This window comes from Haliotis rubra, unplaced genomic scaffold (genome assembly GCF_003918875.1).
Source record: "Haliotis rubra isolate DU_JTF1 unplaced genomic scaffold, ASM391887v1 Scf608, whole genome shotgun sequence".
Lineage (NCBI taxonomy): Eukaryota > Metazoa > Mollusca > Gastropoda > Lepetellida > Haliotidae > Haliotis > Haliotis rubra.
The window spans coordinates 661,860-672,152 of NW_025767311.1; the positions used below are offsets into that span (position 1 = coordinate 661,860).

The window sequence follows — 10,293 nt, forward strand, 5'->3', positions numbered from 1 at the left end:
TGTGCGATGCTGTCCAAATACCGGGGAACAACCTCACAAAACGTACACTGCTCTTTCAAACAGTAAGCCTAATCTGCACTGAAGTGGAACAACGGCAGATGATGTCAAATATTCTCAAATACGACACAGTTTAAAGATCAGTCGATCCCAAACCTGTTTCAAATATTCTACTGTCATAAAGAACTCTACTTCATTTTGTCAAACGTTGTCAACAAACTCTCTGTTTGGGTTACATGGCATTACCATTGTTAACATTGGATAACTTTCAAGAGTCACCCTGCTGTAATATCCCGATAACTTGACTAAATTCTCTTTACTCCTTGAGGACCATATGGCTTCAACAGCTGTCCTCTAAGCTTGCAAGTCAGTGGCTATGCTCTTGGTAGCCTCCCCAGGTTAAGCCGGCTCCCCTTAGTTCCTTATCCAGGCTTCGTCTCAATGTTTGTTTTGGACGTCCTCTTTCCCTCTTGACTTTTGGATTCCAGTCAAGCGCTTGTCTGGTGATATTTGTTTTGTGCTTTCTTAGCGTATGTCCAATCCAACGTCACATTTGTCGCTTGATCTGAGCAGAGACTGGGTCTTGGTTTGCTGCTTCCCACAAGTCAAGGTTGGAAACTTTGTTCCGATAACTACAAGAGTCCAATACCGATTGTGCACCTCCCATTATACACGACCCATGCTACTTTGCCTGAATGACTCCTATTTCCCTCTGACATGTTATATTCGTGCGGTTTTACCGAACTGCTACTGTCATCAGATACGTTTTAGGAGTACGAAAGAGATGTTCCCAGTACTGAAAAAAATGCCTGTGAAGTTTTGTCCCTTTATAAACCTATGTTTAAGTGGTATTTGCAACAGCTCATTTACCGCTTTGCCATCTTCCAATCAAACGATGATGTTGTACAAGGGGAAGGACACAGTACAGAGTGAGTGTGGGTCAGTGTTGCTGCTGTATGTATTAGCCAAGTCTTTGGTAAGGGTAGCCGAATAAATATACGTCTGACGTTTCTCCTGTTCTATGGAGTTCTGGACATTACCTGCATTGGTGGGTATCTGTTCCTTACACATGTGATCATTCATGCTGAAACTGGTCTTCAGCAACCCATGCTTGTTGTTAGGTCAGGACCGCTGACGTTCTTGACACATATCATGCACAACATTGCAGTAACCATGATATGTTCAGATGCCGATGGGGCGGTGGGGTAGTCTAGTGGTTAAAGACCCGGGTTCGACTCCCCACATGGGCACAATGAGTGATGCCCAATTCTGGTGTCCCCCCGCCGTGATATTGCTGGAATATTGCTAAAAGCGGCGTAAAACCAAACTCAGTCAGTCAGTCAGATGCTGATTATCAATCACTTGTCTATGTGTTGAATAACGTTCGTTATGCTAAGTGAAATGTTATGCTGTAATCATTCTGAGTATGTAATGCTATGTTCTGTGTTGAACGATTAGTTATTTGTTTTTAGCATTGGTATTTGTATAGTGTAAAATTCTGTCATGGTGATCACCACTGGATTTTAAGGTTCAGTCTCGATTTTTTACAAATCGCCGCTATATAGCTGGAACATTGCTGATTGCAGCATTAAACAACAAAGAAATATGGATCAGATAACCAAAGAAACATAAGCAGGGTGAATGTGCGATTCGAATCTACGGTGTTACATTTCTCTATTGTTACAACAAACTGAACTTTCGACTGGGTCACCCGTGCTGACACGAATGACTGGTGACATGCTATCACTGAGTGTTACCACTGAGGAAGGAATAACGAGTGACTCACATTTAACATTGCGTGATCTTGACATGGGTTAACTACACTGTTTCATTAGTCTTGGGTACCTGGGTGTGTCTGGGATTTATCTCTTAAATAGGTTTGCCTAGACGAATGTGATGCATCGGAATGTCTTCAGACAGATTTGACAAGAAAATGTTTGCTCTTCAACTGCTATGCAAAATACAATCATTTTGAGTTTCACAAACACAACATAACACGGGACGGGTGCACAATGAACTGTTATTCTAGCATCTCATCTTATCATCTACCCATTAGTGGCCCAAACACTCAATATCGGCCCAAAACACTCAATATCGGCCCAAACACTCAATATCGGCCCAAACACTTATTACCCAGCCCCAAACACCCATCACGGGCCCAAAACATCCATTGCCGGTCCAAATACCCATATTCAGCCCAAACATCCATCACCGGGGCAACACCCATCACTGGCCCAAACACCCATCTCCGGCCCACACACCTACCTCCGGCCCAAAACAACCATCTCCTGCCCAAACACCCATCTCCTGCCCAAACACCCAACTCCTGGTCAAACACTCCATCATGTATGCAGTAGAATGCATTTCATACGGGAACGAATAGGATGAAAATTATGTTCCAGTTTTCCAAGTAACACAATAAAAGTGAAATACTCTATGAAATACGCAAGTCATCATTTATCTATTAAATATACCTTTATCCTGAATATATTCAGAATTATTTACAGTTTACTTTGTCAATTTGTTCAGTTTAGAGCATGGTGCTACATATTTTCTTGCAAGGTAACTTAAATTTCAGATAAATCGTTCAATGATCATCAAATAGCCATTACCTTTCACTGATTTACCCATGAATTTGCAATACTGGAGACAATTGCGACGGCATCGTGTGTTTCATACTTGGATCCATGCATAAAGATGCAGAGTGACAAAAAATTAAATACATGTAAAACAAAACCTCTCCACAAGGCTGTATGACAAAATGATGATTATTTTCTCATTAGTTCAATTTTTTGAAAACAGAAAATAACTGTGTATATGTAAATGTTTTCAAAATTTGAATCTAAAATGAGTAAGTTACTTCCACTGCGCATGTACAGCTCCAATTGTGACGTAAATCGGGTCATAAATGCAGCTCATTTGCATGTGTAGAGTAGATAAGGAAGTTGTTCCCGTTGATTCCCTCAGGTATGTATGTAACTGTACATACTAGTATTTCTCTTAACAACTCTCTGTCTGATGCTTCAAACTTAGCTTACCTTATTAACTTCTTCTTTCAATGTTTAGTCACACGGTAACTTTCAGAGCATAACTGGAAGGTGGAGGTGGCGACCACAGGCCCACAATACAAATGTGATGCAAGAACAGGCGTAACTGATCACGAGATGTGATTCAGATTGTTGTTACTACTGGTGAAGTTGTGGCTTCATGGGGTTATTTAGTCATAAAAGTCGGTGTACTGATATTGAGGATTCATACAGAGAATGGTTGATGTGACGCGGGCGACGTGGACGCAGGTGACTTATGGGGTGGATTGTCTCATGTCCCGTGTATATTCATACGGGTGCAAACCTTTCTGTATTCGTTAAGTTCAACGTTGTGGTGTTTAACGATCGAGGAGTGCTGAGCTGAAATCAATGTGTTTGTTTTGTGGGTGTGTCTGTGGTGTCTGTGTGTAAATCTGTCTGTGTGTGTTTGTATGGTTTTACTCCCACTGTGCCCACATATGGAAATGGGCAGTGTTAAAACAACAGAGATTGGGGTATAGTCTGTATCAGGCTAGTGGGCAGTGGTTATATATACTGAGTCAAAAAGAAACTTTGTTATTCTTTCTTCAGGGCACTATAAAAGAACAAAAGAGATGGTAAGATGGTTCAATTGTTATTATTTCATTGCTGAGATCTGGTGTGATGTATGCTCTATGCACTGACAGTGCCATAATCAATTCCATTAGGCTACACCGCCGTTCCAAAACATGGGTATACAGAATGTCAAGACACAAGAATAAAAATGCGAAATTTCTCAGTTCAATATCGTGTATGGCCGCCCCGCGCATTCACCACTGCCAAACACCGTCTCCTCATCGACTGCCTGATGCTTGTGAACACGTGGTTTGGGATTCTGCGCCATTGCTCTTGCAAGGCAGCGCCAAGTTCCTGCAAATTCTGAGGTTGGTTCCTAAGACCACAGAAGCCTTCTGCCAAGTGCATCCCAAACGTGCTCTATTGGAGTGAAGAGTCAGGGGACCCTCGATGGCCAGTCCATGACGTTCAGGGGTGAGCACCTGGTCGCGGTAAGCAGCAGCTGTGAGGTTTCCACGGATGACCAGAAGTCGGGAACGGTTGTTCCCACAGAAAGCACCCCACACCATGCAACTTCCGCCCCCGAATCTGTCGACTTCCTGTACACAACATTGGGCATACCGTTCACGACGTCGTCTCCAGACTCTATCTGCCAAACACGTGCATATAGAAGAAAACTTCGATGCGAAGTGCAAAACCTGATTTGGCACTAACGTCATTTGCACGTGACGAATGGATGGGTTTGAGTGGGTTTTGCTAACGTTTTCTAGAGTCGAAAGATAGGGATCCCATTTCGGATACATAGATGTATCATCAGAGAAATATTTTTCATTGTTTTTAAAAATTACATTTTGTAGAAGTTTCCTTTTGACTCAGTATACATATACATGACTGTGACATTTGTTCTCACTTCACTTTATTCTCAATAGACCACCAATGGTGGTATAAGGTACATATCACACACATCAATTATTACATACAGTCAAAATGGCGGTGGAGTATAACAATATATTGTAGAAAATCAGTTGTTGGTATAACATGTCTATTATCTAACTTTTGTTATAGTAGAAAAGACTAATAACTAATTCCCCTATTGTTCTACGGATAACTGCATTTTGTTGTTCCAAGAAAAGTGGGCACAGTGGGGGTACATCGTTTGTATGTATGCATGTGTAAGTGTGTGTGTGTTTTGCCTTTGTGGTGTGTGTGTCTGTGTATGTGTAAATCTGTATGTGTGTGTTTGTACATATATATGTGTCAGGTGTGTGTGTGTTTGCGTTTGTGTGTATATGTGTATGGTGTCTGTGTGTTTGTATATATGTATATGTCTGTGTGTGTAAATCTGTATGTGTGTGTTTGCATATATGTTTGTGTCAGTGTCTGTGTTTGTCTCTGTGTGTGGTGTCTGTGTGTGTCTGTGTGGGTTTGAAATGATGATGACGAAAATGAGGGATGAGCAGGAGGATATATCGTGATACTGTGATACCGTCGGCTCACTGCCACTGTATTATCATTTCAGGTTTCCAGTCAAGGCACGTTGAGGAAAACATAGCCGTAAGTTACATAATAATTGACCACAATATATTTCTAGGAACTGAAAATGGATTTGTTAGGGTGCTTCATTAAATATTCTGAAAATGACATTCGGTTGCAGCCGACTCTCGTAGTACCCTGAAACAGAATAATATATTTACATGCAATTTAGTATCAGAATTGATAAACACGAGAAAACACTTACTTCATTTGGACAATGTATCGATGAACTACATACTCTGATGCAGGAACACCCTCACCAATTTCACTGCATCTGATCAAGAGGCCACTGGAGGCGAAGACATGGCAGATCAGGAAGACTTTTCCTGGGTATGTTTTTATCTCTCCTGTAAACAAGCTTCGTATTTGGTAAACTTTCACCAAAGATGATCTATATCAATGTACGTAAATGTCTCTTTAATTTAGTCCAATACTGGTGAAATCTCAGTATACATGTATATCCCATGAACGTACATTTTAACTAAATTTCATCCTTGTAAATGTTATAAATAGACAGTGGTACAACATGAGAAAACTATCAGGTCATTTTAACATATGGTATACTCAAGTCAAGTATGGGAGAATACCAATTGGATAGTTTCTGATGTTGTCTTTGCATATGGGGTTGAAGAATGGTTCCAGGGAGTGTCTCATGACCGCCAACAATTGGTCGTTTCTGATTTGCTCATCGGGAGGATCACACCCACACGTCGGTGGCTGCATGGGAGCTGATAGCAGCAGAAATGAACATCTCCAAACCCAGGCGAGAAGCTATAATTGCCCAAACCCCAAGATCTATCTCGCTTCCAAGTTAAAGTTGCATCTCACCAGGTGGAAACAGAAGAACTCACGTCAAGCAACGATTGCGTCATTAATCAGAATCTTGTGGACGTGCAAAGAGCGTTGCACCATAGGCTGGGAAGGTATAGAAGCTGAGGTGATGAAGGGGATTTGGTGAGTAGTCTCTGGACTATCAAACCCGACAGAGGATAACAAGCTCTTCTTTCTAATGATATCCCACCACCTGGAGCTAGTGAAGGTTCAACTATATGCATCAAAGACACGTTGTTATTTGATCTTCTTTTTATTTTTTATCTACTTATAAACCAAAAGTAAATAAACCTTTGAAACAGATTTCAAATATGTTGGCTTTGTACACACAACATGTTCAACCAATGTGTGTATACATACATATATACATTTGTACATACATACATATCTACGCACGCACACACCCACACGTACACACACATACATACTTTCGTGCATGTAGTATTGTGACTGATGGCCGTCCAGCAATGTAATATGCCCCTCCCTCTCGCCCTCTCGCTGTATGCAGCTACACACACTTCACGGAAACACTCATTTATGTCACGTTACTACCGTGTTATCACTCACCAGATATTCAATACTTCAAGCAGAGTTATTACAAGAGATATCACTGCAGTGACAAGGAGTAGCGTGCTGGTTATTAAAGGGCTCGATTCTTGACGTAGTACAGTGCGTGTAGTGTGGTGAGTCTCGTCGTCGATATTACTGAAAACTGTGCAATACAAACCCCATTCACGTGCATGAATGAACTAAAAGGACACGTGTCAGCAAAGCGTTGGTTTATGCTGTAGAGAAAGAGACACACACATACTCACTCTCACACACGTAACCGCATACCATCTGTTTTGCTTTGGGGAATACTTATGGTTAAAGCTTTTTACTCTTCACCTCGAAGATCCGGCTTCGATTCCCAGCACGGAGTAGCCCGGTTCAATGTGTTCGGTGTTCTCTTCCCTTCACCCCCATTGTGATAATGCTAAAAACAACCTGAAACCATACCCAATCACTCACTGTGTCTGCCCACCTACCGCAACGTTATTTACTCTGCTGACACTCATGTTGGAAAACCCCTTCTTTATATAGTAACACAATGGAAATCCCCTACGTCTATGTATAGAAACCAAAGGCGCGTGTATGCAAAAATAGCTCAACACCGGAGAGCGATTGAGGAGTAAACCTTCAAGCCGGTGCTTAGGTCATTTTAAACTGAACTTTATTACTATCGTGCAATCATATGATATAATACTGAGACTTCAGAATACAATATAAAATGTGTCATTTCACGACACTTATATCGAAAGTCAGCAGGAATGTTGCTTTTGTTTATCGAACTTACCCATCCTTGCTTTTTGAGTAATGTTATTCAAATGTAAAGCCTGATTTATCGACATTCTTGAAAGCCGTCAAAATGAAGAATGACACCCCATGCACGTGTATGGGGCTACTGCCTTGTGCACGTGCATCCGTTGTGTTTAGGGATAGCTAAGATAGATAGCGTTCACTAACATGTTTAGGGGTGGTGATAAAGAGAAATGGTGGTGCGTACATAAGATGTCTTCCTTTGAAAAGTTTGTTAACGCTTATATTTAGGTTCCCCTACATTTTTTAAGGGCATACATACACCGTTTATGACCACTTATAAATATCTATAAGCCCAATGGCTTCGTTAGTCGGTTTGTAAGCCTCACATAGAATATCAATGTCTGCACACAAAAGAACTGGCATTGGCAAATCAAGATCTGGAAAGTAGGATTCGTTCACAAATTTTGTGAAACAAAACTTTAATTATAACACTGTAAGATGAATTGTAATCGGAAACACACTAAACGTTCATCTTGTTCAGTTAGCTTGACCCTGAGCTACTCTACATATGCCTGACCCGGGAGGTCAAATGGCACAAACGGCAGGTCGAGTTAACTTAATTAAATAGGGGAGCAGAGGATGTCATCAATGCTGCGTTCGTGCGAAACAGGGGCGGTGTGGTGGCCTAGTGGTTAAAGCGTTGGCTCGTCACGCCGAAGACCCGGGTTCGAATCCCCACATGGGTACAATGTGTGAAGCCCATTTCTGGTGTCCCCACCGTGATGTTGCTGGAATATTGCTAAAAGCAATGTTTTAATTGAATTGTTTATACAGTCATATGCTATCTAGGTTGGTTTACTAACTTTACAATGTACAGACGTCAAGTTATTTTCACAATTGATGCACTCTCGCTGTCACTCTCTACATCTACATCCAGTTCAATTATCACTTTTTCTATTTCATGTTCAACTGAAATATTTCTGTCCAAGTAGTCGCCAAGCAGCAATCAGTCCACCCGTTTACACCAATTTCAAGAAACCTCTCCTCTGCGGATTTCTTCGTATCAGTTCTATTCTGCCCGGGGTTGCACTGGAAACACAAGATGCTGCTGCTGCTTCTGCTCGTTGCCTAAAAGCCCGCATCGGAAACATTAAACCGTCTGTAGCTTATTTTTTTTTTTTAAGTTAGGACATTGCTGACGATTTCTCGACACGAGATGTCAAACGGCGACCTGGTCTCGGCTGATCGGACATGTTGACAATCAACTGACAAAGGTGCACCCCTTCACTATAAAAGAGCCAACCAGTTGTGGCACGGTCAAGCAATGCATTAGTATTCACTTGATGAGATCAAGTTGAACAAGCTGTAAACATGCAAACGATGTTATTTGAACCAAGTAAATACTACTTTATTATATCGCCAGCATGTACAATCAACTGATGCATGTATGTATGTATCAAATAGCAACCATCCAGGGCACAACCTGAAGACATTTATTTCATTTTGAATTAAATGCACAAAATACTTTGATGAACCTGAAGATTAATACACGAAAGATGTTAAAGGATTTACGCAAACGTTCTGAAATAACGTTTTTGTGGAGTCAGTTTTAATGAGGCTTGTTGAAGATTCACAACAAATTATCATTCATTGTAAACTCTCACAGTTCCACGTATGAATGCTCGGCACACGTGACATTTGCGCAAAGCAGGTGCGCCAGTCCATGCACGTGACTAGATGGGCACACGGTAGAAACAGGACGCAACTGGTCTTCTCCAGACAGACCTTGCAGAGGCCTTCATCTTGTAGCCCTGTGGTCTCCTGAACCTGGTTTTGCTGGGGTTCGGCAGTGGACTCCACGGACTCCTGGGCTGGGGACAAATAGGAAATACTCACTTGTCATGTGAACAATTATGGCTATGTCAATATTTTATTCATTGCTGATGGAATATTAACTATTGAGTCTTCTAACAACTCCAACGTTACTAGGAGATAAACAAACAGCCTGATTTCGTTTAGGAAACCAACCAACATTGTAATCACCTAGGGTGTATGTATAACTATGATGTATACGGCTTATAAATCCCTCGTTAGTGAGAAACACGGATGTGTGTTGGCAGCACCTCTCTATATTATACAGGTAACCCTCATCATACCCAACAAGAATACTGATATCGATAAATAGTACATGAAGCTACAAACGGGTCTGCTCTTTATATCAGCTTAATTATCTTGAACAGAAACATTTCCAAGTTCTGAAATACTCCTTTCGTCCGAAATTGAGGGAAATAAATTATAACAACAATTCACAAGAATTGGTTCTTCATCAATGTAGATAAATCAATGTCACAAAAACCAAATCTCGATAAATAATCTAACGTAAGGTAGTTCCCTTTATTAAAACGATGATCAGCCCTGAGCATCACTGGATGAGCATGCATGTGTATGTATATACAGTTAGTATGATTACTATTATTGATGCATCTGTCATGTACATTCTGTGTAAACACAATGCACATCGTGACCACCAACACCGGCGTATATAGGACTTACCGAGCACTGTGTGTTCTGACATGGTTACCCTCCTTGCAATGATTGTATATAGGACTTACCGAACACTGTGTGTTCTGACATGGTTACCCTCCTTGTAGGACTCATACTGAACACTGTGTGTTCTGAGACATGGTTACCCTCCTTGTAATGATTGTATATAGGACTTACCGAGCACTGTGTGTTCTGACATGGTTACCCTCCTTGTAATGATTGTATATAGGACTTACTACTGTGTGGACTTACCCTCCTTTGTAATGATTGTATATAGGACTTACTGAGCACTGTGTGTTCTGACATGGTTACCCTCCTTGTAATGATTGTATATAGGACTTACCGAGCACTGTGTGTTCTGACATGGTTACCCTCCTTGTAATGATTGTATATAGGACTTACCGAGCACTGTGTGTTCTGACATGGTTACCCTCCTTGTAATGATTGTATATAGGACTTACCGAGCACTGTGTGTTCTGACATGGTTACCCTCCTTGTAATGATT

At 41.2% G+C, this 10,293-nt stretch overlaps 2 protein-coding genes and 1 long non-coding RNA gene across 5 annotated transcripts in view; 2 read left to right on the forward strand and 1 right to left on the reverse strand.

Moving 5' to 3' along the window:
* LOC124255751 overlaps nt 1–6,043 on the forward strand; it is a 68,965-nt gene extending 62,922 nt beyond the window's left edge. Inside the window, exon 6 of the mRNA XM_046689663.1 lies at nt 5,743–6,043. Coding sequence (XP_046545619.1) covers nt 5,743–5,843 — 101 coding nt within the window. The 3' untranslated portion in view covers nt 5,844–6,043. The remainder of the gene's footprint in view (nt 1–5,742) is intronic.
* The window catches only part of LOC124255753 (putative inhibitor of apoptosis), a 41,913-nt gene extending 31,897 nt beyond the window's left edge, over nt 1–10,016 (reverse strand). Inside the window, exons 1-2 of one of the 3 annotated variants that reach the window (XM_046689667.1) lie at nt 9,798–9,886; nt 8,719–9,115 (exon numbers count right to left, since the gene is read on the reverse strand). In XM_046689667.1, coding sequence (XP_046545623.1) covers nt 8,892–9,115; nt 9,798–9,819 — 246 coding nt within the window. In that variant the 5' untranslated portion in view covers nt 9,820–9,886 and the 3' untranslated portion in view covers nt 8,719–8,891. Of the gene's footprint in view, nt 1–8,718; nt 9,116–9,797; nt 9,887–9,965 lie in introns of those variants that run through there. The other 2 variants (XM_046689666.1, XM_046689665.1) reach the window with 2 other exon arrangements.
* LOC124255757 lies at nt 2,891–5,437 on the forward strand. The gene is made up of 3 exons (XR_006892755.1): nt 2,891–2,964; nt 5,098–5,132; nt 5,360–5,437. It is a non-coding gene; the product is annotated as an uncharacterized LOC124255757 (long non-coding RNA).
* Nucleotides 10,017–10,293: the final 277 nt, after the last annotated feature.